At 34.3% G+C, this 18882-nt stretch overlaps 1 protein-coding gene and 1 long non-coding RNA gene across 3 annotated transcripts in view; one reads left to right on the top strand and one right to left on the bottom strand.

Annotated features, from left to right (window-relative positions):
- The window catches only part of LOC131802153 (uncharacterized), a 152357-nt gene that overhangs the window by 61667 nt on the left and 71808 nt on the right, over nucleotides 1-18882 (top strand). The gene's annotated exons all lie outside the window — the stretch shown is intronic.
- Nucleotides 1-18882, bottom strand: part of LOC101887472 (homeotic protein ocelliless) — a 37612-nt gene that overhangs the window by 17055 nt on the left and 1675 nt on the right. Inside the window, exon 2 of one of the 2 annotated variants that reach the window (XM_059121668.1) lies at nucleotides 1303-1544. In XM_059121668.1, the coding sequence (XP_058977651.1) occupies nucleotides 1303-1474 (172 nt within the window). In that variant the 5' untranslated portion in view covers nucleotides 1475-1544. Of the gene's footprint in view, nucleotides 1-1293; nucleotides 1545-18882 lie in introns of both variants that reach the window. The other variant, XM_059121667.1, reaches the window with a different exon arrangement.

The raw sequence follows: 18882 nt of genomic DNA, 5'->3' as shown, positions 1-18882 counted from the left end.
AACGTTGTTATGTCTTCGATCCCTTGCCCCAATTTAAGTACCCTTCACTATTTTAAATAATTTTTTTAATACGACTTAATCCTCGTCCTATTTTAAAAAAAAATTCAATTTTTTTTCTAAAAAGTTAAAAAAAAAATGTTCTGGAATATATTCTTAACATTGAGGGAGAGACAAATAGACTTTGATAATTAAAACAAAAATCGAAACCTATTCTATTTCAAAAAATTAAATAAATAAATAAATAAATAAATAAATAAAATACGGCTACCTAAACTTTAGCGAAAAAAATTAGTTAAAAGCTTCTTTGGACCCGTTGAACCAAATTCTAATATTGAATAACTCTAAAAATAGGATTTTCAAACTCCTCAAAAATTTAACCCATTTTTCACCGAGGTATGAATGAATTCTCAAAATCGCCTCAATTATTATACCCTCCTATTCTATGTCGATTTAGCGATGTCCGTCTACCTATCCGTCTGCCCGGCTGTGGAAATCACTCTAGCTTCCGAACGAATTGAAGTAGATTGATAAAATTTTGCTCAAATGTATGTTATGGCTGCAGGACTTTTGGTATTGAAAATGGGCCATGTAGGTCCACGTTTTGGTATAGCCCCCATATAACTGTACCTCCCGATATTCGTTATTTTAATGATTTTAGCGTCATTTTCCACCGGAATAGTTTCAAATTTGGTATTTGAGGTTCGTAATGGATACTGCAGCCTAAGACAGAAAATTGTCTATGCAGGTCCAGGTCTTCATATAGCCCCCATATAACGATACCCCCCGATATTCGGTATTTTGATGATTTTAACGACATTGCTTAACGGAATCGTTCCAAATTTCGTATTTGAAGTTCGCAATGGATACTACAGCCTAAGACAGAAAATTGTCTGTGCAGGTCCACGTCTTCGTATAGCTCCCATATAACGGTACCTCCCGATATTCGGTATTTTGATTTTATCGACATTATAACCGATTTTTTTTAAGTTTTGCATTTGAATATTGTAATAGCTTATGGCAAATGTTACCTACGCAGGTTCATGTCGTCGTATAGACCCTAATATAATAGCTACATTCGGTATTTTTAAGAATTTAACAGAAGTTTCAACGGATTTTATTGTTTTTGAGAATTGCCAAATTCGTTCCAAATGGTGGAGGGTATTCAAAGTTCGGCCCGGACGAACTTACAGCTTTTTTACTTGTTTTTTTTTTACTTTTCCACTAACACTTTCATCACATTTTAAGCCGTTATAAATTTCATATTTTTTTAACCAAAATTGGTGCGATATTTACCCCACATACCTTGGGAGAACCCGACGGCCTCGAGGCCGTGGGGTAAACCAAAGGGTCCCAGTGATGGCATCGGCATGCCCGGCGGCAATGGTCCATGTGGCACGGAATGATGCGGATGCGGTCCACCATAGCTGTGCGGATGGGGACCCAAGTCCCCGGATTTTAGGAAACCGGCAGCCATTAAGGCTTCTGTTGAGTGTAGAGCCACGATGAGGCCGTGAACAGGTCAACAGGTCAAAAATGAAAAAGAACTGTAAAAGAGGGACAAAGAGAAAAATAAATAAAATTAATAATTTATTAATTAATTGTTAATTTAAATGCATAATAAATTCTGGAAAAAAAGGAAAATGGCGTACTTAATGTATAATTATCAAAAGGGGTTGGTGTTGTTGTTGTTGCTGTTCTTGTGGAATAAATTAAATGCCCATAAATTTATAGGTTAGGCAAACTGAAACGAGGAAACAACAGAAAATTCCTTTTGTGGACAGATGCGTTATTAATTTATATGCCACCGTTGTTGTTGCTTTTGTTGTTCGTTCTTTGTTTGGTTGGATGGTTGGCTGGTTGGGCATGCGTTCAAGCAAGCGTGTAATTTTAGGGTCGTTGGATGCGTGTTTGTGTTATGGCCTGGATTTCACAACTCATTTGGTTCAAGAAGAGACGACGAAGATTGCATTCACAGACTTGCAAAGTATAATTCCTTTCTGGGTGACCCTAAACAGAGGTGGTGGTTATGATGATGCCACTGATGATTGTGATGACGATGATAATATTCCCGTTGCTTTGTTTTGATGTAAACTCTACGACGGTGATATGGCTAATGCTGGGTGGTGTGCGGTAGACCAATAACCAATGCCGTATGAAAATGTGAAAATGGGCCACTGCGTTAAGTGACAAATCGCTGGAGGGTACCTAGAGGTGTGGACATGTTAAGAGCCTGGCTTACGGCGCTGAGAGTGTGAGTGAAAGGGCGAAAAGGGAGGGAAGAGGGAGATAGAGAGTTCTTATGTGTGTTTCAGGCAAAAATAAGGACTTCCTTGCAAAGCCAGGATAATAGTAGCCAGCCATCTATTGATGAGATTTTAATCCTTGGCCAAGGATTTCATCAAGTCCTGGGTTCAAGAATTTTTGCACACAATTTGCTAATTCTCCGTTTTGCGCTTGGCCTAAATCAAAGAAAGGAAAAGGAGAATCTTATGGAATTTTAAGTGTGTGTGTGAATGTGCCTCTGTGTGTTACACAGCGTGTGTGAACTTTTGTCTTCAAGAAAGCCGAAAGTGGACTAATTTTTATGGCTGTCTGTCTGTCCGCCGTCCGTCCCTCCGTTTGCTGGGTGTTCACATCTAAAACCTAATCCCGGCTTTTGGTCTGACAAAGATTAAAACCACACACACCTATGATTAAAACAATGATCATAGGCGAGTGAGTGTGTGTATGTGTGTGTGTATGTGTATATGTGTTGATCCTAGGGTACCCAAATCGATATTCAAATTTCTATTTCCATTTTTTTTTCTTTTTTTGATTTTCAAAACAGACCTACCGACCGACCGGCCAAAGATCACACACAAAACACATTTTAATAATAGAGCATAAAATTTGGTTGTTTTTTGAGCCAAAATTAACAAACAATTTGTCAATGCTTGAAATATGTTTTTATTTCTCTTTCTTTGTGCCGTTTTTCTTTTCTTTTTGCTTTTTTTTTAATTTTTGTGAAAACCAAGCAAACACAATGACAAATGAATTGTTCGAAATGAAATGTTGATTTGAATTGAAAAAGTGAAAACAAATAGAAACGTGATTTTCTCTCTGTGTCTCTTTCGCTCAGTTCAGCTCTTTTTGTGCGGGCCAAGATTCAAATTCAATGGTCATTATTTCAAATTTACATCTAAATCTTTGGGCCATTCTTAGGGCACGTTTTGTGGCCAAGGAAGCTGGCATTGTATTTGTCAACGAGCATTGGATTTCCGGCCAAAAAATTAGAAATAGCCCGGGGGCCTCAAGCTGTTACACAAATGAACTTGAAATCATGTCTGAAATCAGCATGAGGTTGCAGGGCTACCATAAACCACACAACAACAACAACAACAACTCCAGCACAGACTCAATCAAATTCCATATCATTGTCGCCAATGATTTCAACAAGGTCAGACAAATAGAAATCGATCATCTCATCACACCCGCACTTCGAGCCAAGTCGCCAGCCCAGAGGGCAAAGCAAGCAGGCCAGCAAGAAAAAACAACAATAAACATTTCGGTTATTTTGGTTATGGCCGGGCCTAATGAATGAAAATTGACGTTTGTTATTTCAATACGCACTTTGTAATTACGGTCAAAATAATATTTGTGTTTAACGCCCAGTAGCTTGAGCTTAAAGTTAAGCGTTATAGATAGCAGAAAGCCATGGCTTTGGGGCACTCCAGCAAAGAAATGAAAAAATGTAGAAAAAACACAAAAATAAAACAAAACATTATCTTAATGAAATATTGAGAAGCAGTCGTGGTAGAAAAAATAACTACTGACAAACAACAGCATGGATTTTTTGACATTTGGTGGGAAATGGTGGTGAACTGTGGTTTCCACCCTCCCTCACTCCCTCTTCCTTTCTACAGCATCATTCATATCCACTTCATTATTGTTATTATTAATAACATATGCTTGCTGCCCCCTTTTGGCCAAGTTGTTGTAACTTTGGCTGGCTACTTTTTTTTGGTTTTGTGAAAAAAACACAGTTTGATAGCCTGGTCTACTGGATATTTTAAGCCAGCACGATTAAGTAGTTTATCCAACTGACTGGCCACCACCATCAGAAGCAGCAGCCACCACCACCAACCATCAGCAACAACTCCACATCTGTACCACTTGCTGTGCCGTTAATAAACACCAGCTATGAGATCGCCACAGCAAAAGCGAACAAATGATCTCCACATCACATTACAAATGTTAATGTGCCGGACCCATGTGGACAAAACTTTTACTTGGCGGGAAGGGTTTTTCTTGTTTTTGTTTTTTTTCTTCAGATATAAATATGAATATTTGAAATTGGTTATGGTGTTATATTGGCTTTTATATTCACAATTTTATAGATAATCTTGTTAGTAGAAAAAAAAACCAGAAGATATTTCGGTAGATTGACAAGTGGAATTGTTGGCAGGGTATCAATGAGAGAACAAATTATCCACTTAGAAGAAAAAAAATGATTTTTATGAAGGAGAAACGGAATTTAATGTCAGAACTATATTTTGAATGGATCAATGGGAAAAAATTGATTAGTGTGGAAAAAGATAACAATCTATGAAAGGGGAAAATGCCTGATATTCATGGACTCCCTATATCACAAGTTTTATTCGTTAAATTTTCCTGATGTCAGCAAAGAATAAAATCATTCCTGCAAAAAATTTGAATACTTTTGAAGAAAATCATATAAAAATGGTGAAGAGATTTCGATTTGCCTATGGAATTTTTGATGCAAGGGAATAGAATGGCAAAATGACTCATTTTCGCAGAATTTTGGACACATAATTTTCTGCCATAAAAATAGGTGATCCCATAATTTGGATAAAATTGACTGATAGACAAAATAAAGTCTGTTGGATCCTCTCCCAATTGCCTTTTTATATCAAGAAATTCATTGAGCCGTTTTGGAGTTATGCTGAAACCCTTGGTACTTTTTAAACCTCTAGTCTGTATTTCTCATTTTTCTTCCCCTTGTTATAATGGGAGAAAAAAAAAATAAAATCTTATATTTTAGACAAAATTGGTCAAAGGCCAACTTAAAAACCAATAACATCTCTTTTATTATCAACCTTACTTAAAGAAATCCATCAAGCCTTTCTGGAGTTATTGGAGAAATTGTATGGACACCTTGTTGATATTTCTAATTTTCTCCCTCTCATTATAATTTTATGCTGACCCTAATGGGTGACCAAAATAAAACCCTTATAATTTAGGCATACTCGGTCAAAGGATGATTTAAAGGCCAACCACTTCTCTTTAATTCGCATCTTTACATAAGGAAATTTTTCAAGCCGTTTAGGATTTAGGCTGAAATTGTTGGGACATCCAAATTGAAGCCCAATTTATATTTCTTCTTCCATTCATTCTAAATTTCGGCTGTAAAAAACAGGTGATTTCTATAGTTATCTTAAATTATAGATAAAGTTAGTTAAATGATAATTTAAAGTCCATAAACTACTCTTTCTTTTGCTGCTTTATTCTGACAATTTCACAGAACCGTTCGGGAGTTATGCTGGATTTAGTGGGGAGAACTATAATGAACCCTAATTGAAACTTGCCCTTCCACTTATTATAATTGTCGACTGGAAAAACTGTTATTTTATGTTATAGCGCATTTATTTAGACGAAGTTAGTTAAAGGATAATGTAAAGTTCTTGAACTACTCTTTCTTGTAATCCTTTATTTTCTACATTTCATAAAACCGTTCAGGAGTTATGCTGGATTTAGTGGAGCAACTATAAAATGAACCCTAATTGGTATTAATTGGGAACCTAATTTATATTGACCATTTGTCCCTCTTTGTTAAATGAGCGATTATTATAATAATTCTTAAATTCCGAAAATTGTTATTAAAGGATTACTAAGAGTTCATGAAGTCCTCTTTCAATTATGAATCAACTCAACAAAATCCATTGAGCTGTTTCCAAGTTATGCTGGAATTATTGGGGGAATTTCACTGTAAAATCTAATCATTTTCCGGCTTAATCAAATGGAAGATTACTATAAAAATCCTACATTTTAGACATAAGCATCAAAATGGTAATTTGAAGCCAAGGAAGTCTTCGCTTATTTGCGTTTCTTTTTTTATGGATATTCATAAATCCAATCCAAAGTTATGAGGAATTATTGGAGGCTTCAATATAGCCTGGGAATTTATTTATATTTCTCTCTTATTATGATATATTGCTACATAAAAATAGGATATTACTATATAAATTCAATATTTGTACGAAATTATCATAAGGATAATTTGAAGCCATGAAAATCTTCTTTCATATGGCATATTGCTCTAAGAATTCCATAAACTCGTTCTAGAGTTATGTTGAATTATTTGGAGGAGTTTGAAACCTAACAGTTTTCTCTCTCTCTCTCTCTCTCTCTTTCTCCAAAACACGTATATACAACGTAGCTTACGTCCTATTTCTTACATCCGCAAGCTGTAAAGGAAGAATTTGCCCCTTACTTGATTCTCCACCTTTCCAATTTTTTTTGAAAAGAACCCATATACCCATTTTGGAGTTAGTCCAATTAAAAGGGAGTTACCTTTTTATTTGACGTGCTACGAATTTTCATGTGGATTATCAACCAATTATTAAATTAGATTCAAAGTCAGGTAGTGAAGATTTGGATCCTAACTTGGCAATTTTCTAAGAAGTGTCCGACCATCTCTTTTGAAATTACAAATAAACCCGATTTTATTACAATTTAATTTTAATTTTAAAAGAAAAGTTTATCTAAAGAAATGCTCTTAAACCAATTTAAACATTACTTAAAAAAGGCTGTGAGTTTGGATTCAATGAATCATTCCAAACCGGATAATCTAAATGATTCATTTTGGCTTTGAAGCTTAAGGTTTTTATGTAAAGATTCTACTATTTTTGAATAGGCACATAAAATTTTAAAACCTGAAACAGAAATCCTAAAATTACTGAGAGAGATCATTGTGAAAGTTCTTCACCATAATCCTTGTCACTCTCCTAATTAAGTTACCTCACAGATTTTAAGAAATACACCACAAACCTTCAAATAATTCGAAATCATTATCTTGGCCTGCTGCAATGATAAAGAGGACATGTGAAATCACTCGTCTAATCCCAGGTGATAACGGCCAAAAGGACTTGGGATTAAAACTGTAATTCTAACTAGACACACACACAGGTACGCACACATATACATATATATTCCAGTTAATTTCTCCAAATGACATCCGCTATTTATGGCAATTTCCTTCAAGTCAACATTTTTCCTACTTTCCCCTCTTTCTCTGTCCCCCGTCCCTATTTCGCTCTTAATTAAACTTTGCTGATGAAATACTGGCTACTGGATTATTTGCATTGCAGCACCCACTGTGAATGGAAATGAAACGGAGACTGAATGAGTGAGTGACAGGACTTCAGGTACCACGATCCAATGGAATTTATACAATTTACGCGCTTTTTCTATGCTGGTCACTGCTCCGGCTCCGGCTGCTGCTGTTGCTCGCTTGACATATGAAAAACTGATGTTAATAAATTTGTTGAATTGCCACTGACACATGGGCACACACACAGACATACCTACACATATGTATGAGGCATATGTATATATGCCTTTTTCCCATCATTGACTCATCTCCTTTGGCCAAGTCGGAGTCCATAGAAAAATTGAAAAAAAAAAAAAAAACAACTACCGGATGACCAGCCAGCCTAGCTGCTTGTCTGAATTGCAGCCATGCAAAGTTGAATTGAATTGAGTCGAGTCAAGTCAAGAGAGTCAACAACATCCGAAATGCCTGGCATTTGTAATTGTTGTTGTTGTACATTCATATCCAACATTTGCAACAAATTTCATAACTAATAATAAATACTGGTAATAAGTTGTGGTAGAAATGTGGTTGTCAGTCGTCTAGTATTATTATTGTTATTATTGCAATGGAGAGAAAAAAAAACACTAACAAAGCATATTAGGGGTATTCAATGGAGGTGGGATAATCATTTTTTGATACAAAATTTAATTTAGCAAAAATTAAATTTTATTTTTATATTAAAATCCATCCAATAAGGTTCAAAAAAGGATACTTGTTCCGAATCTTGGAATATTTTCACTGATTCTATAGAAGAATCCCAACATTTTCTCTTTTACTAGTTTTGACTGAGATGCAGATATGAATAATGCAGATAAAGCAATATTGCCTAAAATAATAAAACAACAATCGAATTAGGGGCGACAACTTTTCTTTTACAAAAAAAAAAAAAAAAACTAAGGAAATCTTAAATAAAATTTTCTCAACAAAAATTTTCTTCTCCCAAAGGCTACTGATGGTGCGGGTAAAGTAAAATTCCTTACAGCAATGATGTTCAGACCTTATCATTCTTCTTTTATTAAAACTCTAAACAGTAATTTTTTATCCAAATGTTAAATATTTTTTAAAGAAAGCGTTGTCGCCAAGAAATACTGTTACCAGAAACTAAAATGCAGCTATGAATAATGCAGTAAAAGAAATTAGCTTACAAGAATAAAATTAGGTCCGACAACTCTATATATAAACTTTTAAAATTATTTTTTTATTAAAACGTTTGTTAAGGAAAACCTGGAGAAAATATGTCAATGCAAAATGACAGGTAAAGCAAATGAAAGGTAAATGATTATTGCAGATAAAGCAAAATTTCCTAAAATATTAAAACCACAATCGGGTTAGGTCCTACAACATTTCTTTTGCAACCAAGAGCTTTAAAGGAAATCTTGAAAAAATCACCTTTTCCTAAAAGCTATAGCACAACAATTTATGATGCAGGTAAAGTTAAATTCCTTGCAGCAATACGATGAGGATTGATAACTAATTTATTATAACTTTTAAAATTAAGTTTTTATCCAAATATTAAATGTGCGTTAAAGAAAAAGTGTTCGCCAGAAAATGTTGGTTACCGAAAAGCTAAAATGCAATTATGAATAATGCAGCAAAAGAAAATTATTTACAAGTATTTGATTAGGCCAGGCAATTCTTTGTATAAAGTTTTAAAATTATTAGTTTTTATGAAAACGTTTGTTAAGGAAAACCTAGAGAAAATTTGTCGGCACAAAATGACAGGTAAAGCAAATGGCAGCTATGAAAAATGCAGGTAAAGCAAAATTATTTAAAATATTGAAAAAAGTAAGGGATTGGGTTTGACAGATGTTTTATAATTTTTAATTAAATTAAAAAAAAATACTTAATTTTTTTTTATTTTTTTCTCAAATAAAAATTTTTGTATTAGCTCCCCTTGAATACCCCTATTACTGCAATATATATATTTTTCGTTAACATTTGTTGATTGTTTATTCAACTTTTTATGCATTATTAATGCATGGCTGATTTTTTGACTTAGAAGACTGACTAAAACTGTGGAGCTGTGGATTTGCGTGGAAAACCAAAAGTGGAATAGAGGCACTAATTCAGTATTTCATTTTAATTTGTTTTTTATTTGGCCAAGTCAAGTTGATTGTCCGTCCGTCCCGGCCGTCTGTCTGTCTTTCTGTCTTAATGGCTAAATGTTAAATGTAATTTGACAAGTGGAAGTAGAGGTTTTTCAGATGCATATATTTTTTAGATTTTTTGCAATTTATTTTACAATTGTCCAGAGGGGGTCGGGCAGGGGAAAACGTTGTTAGTTTTCACATTATAAATGGGAGAGAAAAAATTGTCTTATAATGAGCTCCATGAAGATGTTGTGTGTGTGGAATAAAGCTTGATTAAGTTGTTGCCACGCAACCGCAACCAACATGTCACGCATGCGTGCTGTCATCATCCAAAGACGTGCTGTGTCTTGGATCTCCTGAAATGCTTGGAAAAATGCATCTGTTTTTTTTTTTGTTTGTTATGTGGGGAGAAGTCTCAACATGGAACTTGTTTTCCGTTGTTTTGTCTTTCTTCTTCTCCTCCTCCCCTCCGATGTGTGCCGCAGCATTAGTTTTGAGCCATCTGTTTAGAAACTCATTTTGAAGTTTAATTAAGTTTTGTGCCAAAAACTTAAAAAAGTGTGAAAATTTGACAAGTTTAATACTCAAACTACTAGGCTATAGTTTATGACATGGCCTACAATTAAATTGTTGCTACCAGCCAAGTGGCTGAAACTAGCTGGGCAAATATGCACATACTTACATGCGTTCATGTTCATATGTATGTGTGTCTGTGTGCATTGCGTCTGAATGTTGTTTATTGAGATTTCAAATTTAATTCGTATTAGCATTACGCCAAGTCGGCCATTTGCCGTTTGCTGTAGCTGAAGTTGAAGTGGCTGCTTCTGATGATGTGAGTTTTTAATTGAATTTTTATTTGTTCATTTTAATTAGATTTCTCATAAATCAAAATGCAATTAACTCTTATCAAAGTCCAAAAACAAAAAAAAAACAAAAACTGAGAGGCTTCATTCATTTTGGAGTCATGGAGGAGTCGTGCCCGTTCTGTCATCTGTGAAACTGTGGCTTTCCGCATAGCTGCGGCTATGGTTATGGAAATCTTTGAAAGCAAAGATCAATTACTGGTTTCCAGACTCAGATAAATAGAAGATAGCAACAGCTTAGCAATAAAACTTCAAAACGAAATCTCCCCAAAAAATGTCACAATTCCAAAAACATGAAATAATTTCCAGAAATTCTCGTTAATTCTTTCAATTGTCAATGGACCAAAAATTCGGGCAATTGTGGTGGTTTACCTCTACCCCACACCTATCCACCAGAAAAAAAAAAACAAGACTCTTAATAAATAAGGCAAATGACAATTACATCATAAGTGTCATTTGTATTGTCACCAGCCGTCCGTCCGTCCCTCAAATTTCATACATAAATCGAAAAATGTTGTTTGTTTTTTGATTTCATTCATTCAATCTTGATAGGAATACTACTCGATCGCACACACACCTGAAAATCATTCCGATCATTTCTATTTAAATAGCTTTGTCAGCAGCCAAACGAAAAAAACTCGGCTTTTGAAATCAGGCAACGACAAACCAAACAAAAAGAGGTGTGTTTCATGTTTCGATATCGCTGCAGCCTTTAATGAATTTGTTACAAAGAAAGAAATCTCCCAAAAAGAGAAAAAAAGGTAACAGTGGCGGGCAAACAACTCCTTCGCTGGCTATGTTAGAGCTATTGAACAATGGCAATACAGAAAATTGACTTATGATTTGAACATTTTTCAAATGGAATGAAAAAAAAAACTGGTATTTCTTCGGAGCTCTGGCTGCTCCCCGCTCTGTGAAGACTTGTCATTTGCACAAGTTCCCTACTTGTCACTTGTGTGCGATCATTATTTACAACAACATGAACAGGGCAAAGGAATAGCTCAGCTCTAACTCTGGTTTCATTCAACAAACAACCATCCATCCAACCGACCGACCTAACATCCACCCCTGTACCATTCATTGCCTGTCTTGGCCGTGTTTGTCTTTTCAGTCTTTTGTTCAGGCCAGAGATAATGGCATCAATGGTTGGCTCGTTGGCTGGCTGGCTGGTCTGTTTGTTGTGTCTGGAAACGGATGTGAGCTCTAAATGATTTTGTTTCTTCCAATTTTTTTTGTTTTTTTTTTTTTGGTTTCTTTCACAAAAAAATTTGTACTTGTCTAGGTGTGCACAATTGTAACACCCCGAAAGAGTCACCCAGGAATGAATGGATGAATGAATTTTGTTTGTTGTTTTTTTCTTTTTCTCCGTCCTCGTCCTCGTCTTTTGCTTTATTTGTTTTCAATTGAATAATAATAATAATCAATTTTGATGCTGTTATTGTTGTATTTGTTACTTTGCATTATTTAATGTGTGTAGGTGTTTACATTCATGACATTATCGCATAGAAATCATTTCATACTTCAGTTGTTATTGTTTTTGTTGTTGTTTCTTGTGTTTGCTTAGGCAATAGTCATGGTCGTCCAAAGGAAACAAGAAATGAGAAGAAACAAAAAAAAAAAAAAAACAGCTAAAGTCACTAGTTGGGAATGCCCCGCAAGGGAATCGTTGGGGGAAGTACACAGGTCTACGAAAATGAAACCTAAGTTTATGAAAATGAAAATTGGGGAAACTTATTTGGAAAATGGTGATATAGTAAAAATTTTGCAACAACGAAAATTTTAATTTTTATTATCGTTGAATCCAAAAATCTATACTGAAGACTCCCCAAAATCCCCGCAAAGATAAGGCATCAGATTTTATTGAAGTCGAATTATTGTTTTTTTTTTTTCAAATATCCAGCTACTTTTCATTAATACCGTCCATGGTCCTGTGGGCTAGATAACTGTATTAATTGAAAATAAATAAATAAAAATAATAAATAGCAATAAAAGTGTCCTATGGTAACCTCTTAAGTTACAATAAAATCCTTTAAAAAATCTGAGATATTTTATTTCTTTCAAAGGATTTTTACTTAGAACTTTTTTTCACAAAAGGCAAACAACTGCGTATTGCCACTTAACGGAATCAGAATGCCTTCGACCCAAATCCTTGAGGAGATACAAAATAAAATTTAATTTAATATTAGAAAGCTTTCTAAGCAAATAATGGGATCCGAACTGTTGGGCGCCACAAAGTCCAATTTTTCACTAGAATTTTGCAATTGTATGATTTGGTGGCGCCCAACGGTTCAAAGGTAGAGAATTTCAGCTCAATATAAACTCTTGAGTATTTAGACCTTTAAAGTTAACAAGGAAAAACATTTCGTGGCGGAAAACGGTTCAGAACTAAATAAATTAATTAAATTTATTTCAAGGTAACTTCTTGAGGCAAATAAAGAAGTAGTAAGAGCAGCCGAATTGTTGGGAGCCACAACTTCCCGATTTTCAATTGCATTTTACAATTAAAGACCACTTTGAAATCACATTTGGAACTTTAGAATTACCAAAATAAGTGAATGGCAAAATTGCATTTCATTGCGCCCAAAGTTTCAGAGGTACAGAATTGAGTTTAAGATAACCTCTGGAGTTTATAGCAAGCAGATCGAACAGTAGGGCGCCACAAAGACCAATTTCGCAATTGGATTGGATTTTGAAATTAAATTTGTAGCATAATTTCTTTGATATTAACCGTTGGGCGCCACGAAATGCAAATGAACACCACTTTGAAATCACATTTGGAACTTTAGAATTACCAAGAATGTCAATGGCAGGATTGCATTTCGTGGCGCCCAACGCCTCAGAAGTACAGAATTGGCGTTTAAGATAACCTCTGGAGGTTATAGCAAGCAGGTCCAACTGTCGGACCCTCATAGCCCAATTTTGCAATTGCATTTTAGAATTGAAACGATTTTGAAATCACATTTGGAGCTGAATTCCCTAGCTATGAACCGTTGGGCGCCATGAAAGTTCTTCTCACATTGGCTTACCTTAGTTTAGTAACACACCTCAAGTCCTTTGACAATGAACCGTTGGGCGCCACAAAATGAAATATTTTAATTTTTTGTTTTTTTTTTATTTGAAGAGCCCGGAATTTCTAATTTTCTACAGTTACGTCCCTAACTCTCATGTATCGATCGCATTACAAAGTGTAACCTGCCCCTCAACTTACAACAAAATGCATTTTTGAACTTCCTTTAGATTTTTTCAGTTCCCCTTTAGATTTTTTCTCGGAATCTGATATCATCGGAGTCAAGAAAAGACTCTCTTTGAATAGTCTAGAATTTTGAAAGTAGTAATGTTTTTTTTTTTTGTTTTGAAATTAAAACGGGGCATAAAATTCTGTAGAAGGCAGGAACCCGCTTCACTTTCTCTAAGGCTTCAAACCCAGTAAGACCCCTTGAGCTTAATTCTGTCATTGCTGTTTGCAAGTCTTGACGTATCAAAGCTGGGCCGGAGTCAACTTCTTCTAATTTTTAAGGTTGGTGCGTTTGATACTTCTCTGTCTAAGATCGTTTGGCGCCACAAAGTTTGATTTCCCAAAGCATTTCTAGCAAGTTTCGTTTAGATTGACTTAAATGGTCTTAAATCCTCCTCATCTTCATTTTTAGACTCCGACAAGTTGGGCGCCACAAAGTGCAATTCTGCAATTGACCAAATTAGGTATCTCCCTTTCAAAGCTATGAAAAGTGATAATGTCTCTTCTTCTCTGACCCCACCCGTTGGGCGCCACGATGTTATAAAGTTCTATCATTGTTTTACATTTGTGACTTAGTTTCAATTTCTTCTAATTTCTAAGTCTGATGCGTTGGGCGTTACGAAAAGAAATTCTGTCAGGCTGAGGATTCTAAACAAACAGACAAGATACCACTCTATCTAAGACCGTTGGGCGCCACAAAGTTCGATTTTCACCAAAGCATTCCTAACAAGCTTCGCTTGAATTGACTGAAACGGTCCAATCCTCCGTAGTTTAATTTTCAGATTCTGACACGTTGGGCGCCAATGTGCAATTCTACAATTGACCAAATTTGATGTCTTCATTTCGAAGCTATGGAAAGTGTTAATGTTTGGAGTTATTTCCGAACCCACCCGTTGGTCGCCACTACGTTAGTTTAAATTTCCTGGGATTTGTAATGGACAAAATTTTTAAACTATCGTAGGAGTCAAAAACTCCTGTAGCCGAAGTTGTTGGATGCGTCTCGTCGTGTGCCACAAAATAAAGGTAACAAGTTCTTAAAATAGTGACTAATAATTTACAGTATGGATGAGAGAGTATTTAAACTTTTCCCAAATACCTAATTTAACTCCTTTTGAATGATTTTATGGGGAATAACTTCTAAAGACGGCAAAATGGGTAGAAACAAATCTTGGAGGCACCTGAGGGAAAGAGAAAAATTCAGTAATTTGAAAAGGGCCTATAAAAAAGTTCATTATTTTAGAGAAGTTTCATCAGAATAAAGATTCAAATTTCCATAAATTCGGAAAATTATACCGAAATTAATTTTCAATCTTAGTTTTCTTTACATCTTTTACGTTTCTTTTGATTATTTTTCTTATGGTTTTTTATATTTCAAGTTTTGAAAATTATATCTTCCTTTCGAAATTCTGTGTAAAAATTATTTGAAAGTAGGAAAATGTCGTTTCTAACTCTCACATTTTCCATCCAACCACAGTTAAAACATTTCGCTTCTGTATAACAGTGTAAATATTTAGTTTCGTTTCAATTTTCGTTGTTGTTTATTTTTAACATTTTGGGTTTTGCTCATGTGAAAACAAAAACAACAACAACACCACTTCACATAAAAATATTATAAATGTATTTTGATTAAAATTATGAAATAATAAGGTAATTAAGAATTCCAATATTCCAGCCTCCAAAACAAAAAATCGGAAAAAATAAAACAACAAACGAATTCAAAAAAGTATGCGGTTAAACGGAGAAACTGGCTGCAGTAGAGCGATGGTGAGTGAACCGAACTACGGAGCGGTCGACCGATCGAATGAGCATTTAATCAATAAATGTTTTATTGTTTGTTCTCCATAACCACTCATTTTTCATAAATGTATTCAAATGGAAAAATGGAAACTTGTTTTTTTGTTAACATCTCCACAAAGCTAGCCAGCATTTTGTGGCACAACAACAGCAACAACCAAACAACGCTGTGTAGTTCGATAGTTTTTTTAGGAAACCCCCAAAACAAACTTTATACTCTCTGCGTCGAATTTTAATTTATTCAATTTGAATATGTAAATGTGCTTCTGATTAATAAGTAATAATAACTTGGGCAGCGCAACATCATTATAATTTATTGCTCCGCATTGGAGGGCAGCATATGGGATTGGGATTCTTGGAACGACAAGAAAAAAAACGGGACATGATCTCCAGACAGCGAGCAACTCCCAGGGTTCGAGCGAAGAAAGTGTGTGATTTTTCTGGGCTCATAATTTTGTGGGGAGTTGAATCGATCGATCCAAGTGTGAATAATGTGTCGGTTATCTTTTTTGAATCTAGCTGTGATCTAGCCAAAATATCGCTTGTGATCTTAATTTTCTGGTTTTCTTCTCACTATCTCTCTCCTAAATGAACTAAATTTCACTGCCTCAAGGTTGCCTGATTGCCGGTTTTGTTATATTTGTTTTTTTTTTAGGTTCGAATCATATATTTTTCTTTCTCGTTGTTTCGTTAAAGAATTTCCTGTTGAAAACGAGTAGTTTTATTTGTGTTTTCACACGCTCTTCTTTCTTCTTCGGATCATTAAGAGTGACATCACCGAGGGCTGTGTAAGATGTCCAGCTGTGCTGTTGCTGCTTTTTGCTTTTGCTCCACTGTTTTTGTTTTGAAAATGACAAAGACTTTCCGGTAATGGGTTTCGGTTTTTGGAGAGAAATGCACATGTTTATTAAATATTGGTTTTGTCGTAAATCTATAAACGAATAGATTTTGAGGTACTTTTTGTGAAAATGGGTTAAATAGTAATAGATTTGTGCGGTAAAATGTGATCAATTGTTTTGACTGATTCTCATGGAAAGGGTTTGAAATGTTGTATTGGATATAGGTATGAAATATAATTCCAAGTTCGGTGAATTTACATGAAATTTTGGTGGTATTTCATTGCCATGTTTGTAAGGGAATATTTGTGAATCATGCCTTTAAGTTAAAGATTTTACGACGAAAAAATATAAAAATTTGCTTCGATGAAATACTAATTGAAACCTTCTTTAATAACGAGTTTATTTCTAAATAAGATTTGTATGGAAAGTAAAAGTTTTTAAATCTCGTAAAATATTCTTTTTTTGAAGCAGACATCTCTAAGAAAGCTATGATATTTTTTTTTTCCAAATAATCAGTAAATAGTAAGTTTATAAAGTACTTTGTTGATTAAAATTTTTCTGACTTTTTTTTTAAACAAAACTTAAACGAAGATTTTGGTCAAATCCCAAAAACAAAATTGTTAGACTTTTGGCAGACAAGTCTGATGATTGCGGCGTATTTTCTTCGTTTTATTACGTTATTTTTCCCTTTGATTTTTATTCAAAATTAGACAAGGATAGATTAGTCTCAAATATGTGAATTAAACACTTATGTATTCGGCGGCCAAAAAGTACTTAGTCCCACTTTTTCTATTAAAATATTGAAATGTTGTTAAAAAATAAAAGTTGACCATTTTAAGGACATCAGAAAAACCGACAAAAAGCCCAACATTCACAAAAACATCCGAAAGCCTGTTTTGTTTTTCAATGTACAGATCTGTATAACGTGTAGAGCAGCAATTGAAACTGTACGTTATTTGGGGGATAAGTAAAATTAATCCAAAAGTAAAGTTATATTTCAAAATATTTTTCACTTTTGTCGCCCCTGTTCCGTTAATAAAACTATGAGAACTATTTTCAGTTCTGTCATTCATCGAGTTCCTTTAGTTCATCTAATTATGTTATTTTACCCCATTTCTTTAATTTCACCGTAAACTTTGATTCGGTTTATGATTCTTTATTAATTTTGTTGAGTAGAGAAAGGGCAAAGGCTTTCCTGCATATTCGATAATGACAATATTCAAGACGTTTCCCAAAATAATTATAAAAATAAAAATGTGAATGTTTCAAAATATGCATTTTCAGAAAAATTTTTCTCAGGAAGCTGTGACTTATTTGGCGGCTAGAGGAAATTAATACCATGTTATGCGTCAACATATATTAGACATGATTCCTTCCCGAGGAAAGTAGTTCAAGGAACTATTCATTAAATGGTATCATCGGATCTAGATCCTACGCCTTTTTTACTTTTAATTCCTTTTCATTAATGTAGTTATATTTTATCTTAACCATAACTTAATTTTTTGGTGTGGAGAAAAGCAAAAAGGATATCATTCGGAATATAAATCAAAAATCGGGAAATTCCTTAGTTTTTCTTATTGAATATGTATTATATGCCTCGAACCTTATTTTATTCAAATTCGAAAGAAAGAGAAAGAGTTAAACGAGAGACACAAATAGTAAGATCTATGCAATTTTTATTTTTTCCTATTGACATCCTGTGTCGCGAAACAATTTTCGATCAAAGAGGATCAAAGAAAAGTGAAATCTTCTTGATCCTTGGTAAAAATTCTCCTTCCTTTGAGCCAAAGAAGAAAAGTGAAATATACTTGATTCTAGTCCCTTCCCTGGTAATAATTCTCTTTCCTTTGAACCAAAAATTACACTTGTGAATGGGGACAAAAATATTTGCGGGAACGAATCAAATGTAAAGAAGGAAAATGGTGAAAGTGTACTACTTTTCCTAGAAGAAAAGCAATAAAAAGGCCTATCCCATTATTCATCTTATGCCGATGAGGTATGTTAGCTTGGGCGCCAAATTTTTAAATGCTTTTAATTATTTTTAATAATTTCCCGAATTGAATTATTAGTTAAGCAAATGGAATTGAAAAATCGAAATTAACTTTTGATTATCATTAACTTTTAACAAATCAAATAAAAAGTTCTATACCATTTTCCATCTTATGCCGATCAAGTATCTTGGCTTGGGCGCCAAATTTCAAAATATTTATTTTTTTTTACTAATTTTTTGAATTGTACTGCTAGTTAAGCAAATGAAATTGAAAGTTGAAATTAACTTTTGATAGTCAGTTGTAAATATTTACTATCCAAATTGAAAGCACGTTCCTTGTGCTTGGGCGCCAAATAAGAAGAGATATATTGACAGAGCTTTCATACCTGTTTTGAATTGTTTTATGTAAGATCGAAAAATTCCTACGTATAACTTTGTCTTAAAGCTCAGATTCTATGAAAATTATATTTGCATTTCACAATCCACTCCCATCTAGCCTCGAAATTATTTAACTGTAAAAGGCCCTATTTTTTGACAAATGTTCCTCAGAAAATCTAAAACAAAAACGTTCTTATAACGTCTTCCTTGCCATAGGTGACGGATTGAAACAAAAGGCTTGGGACTTCGAAACTTGACAATTAATTCCCTGCTGTTGACAGAAAATAACAAGAAACGTACAAGGAGAACTTTAGTAATCCT

The sequence above is a fragment of the Musca domestica genome, unplaced genomic scaffold (genome assembly GCF_030504385.1).
Source record: "Musca domestica strain aabys unplaced genomic scaffold, Musca_domestica.polishedcontigs.V.1.1 2, whole genome shotgun sequence".
NCBI lineage: Eukaryota > Metazoa > Arthropoda > Insecta > Diptera > Muscidae > Musca > Musca domestica.
Note: the sequence above shows the minus strand (reverse complement) of the source record. Positions and strands in the feature narration are given on the sequence as shown.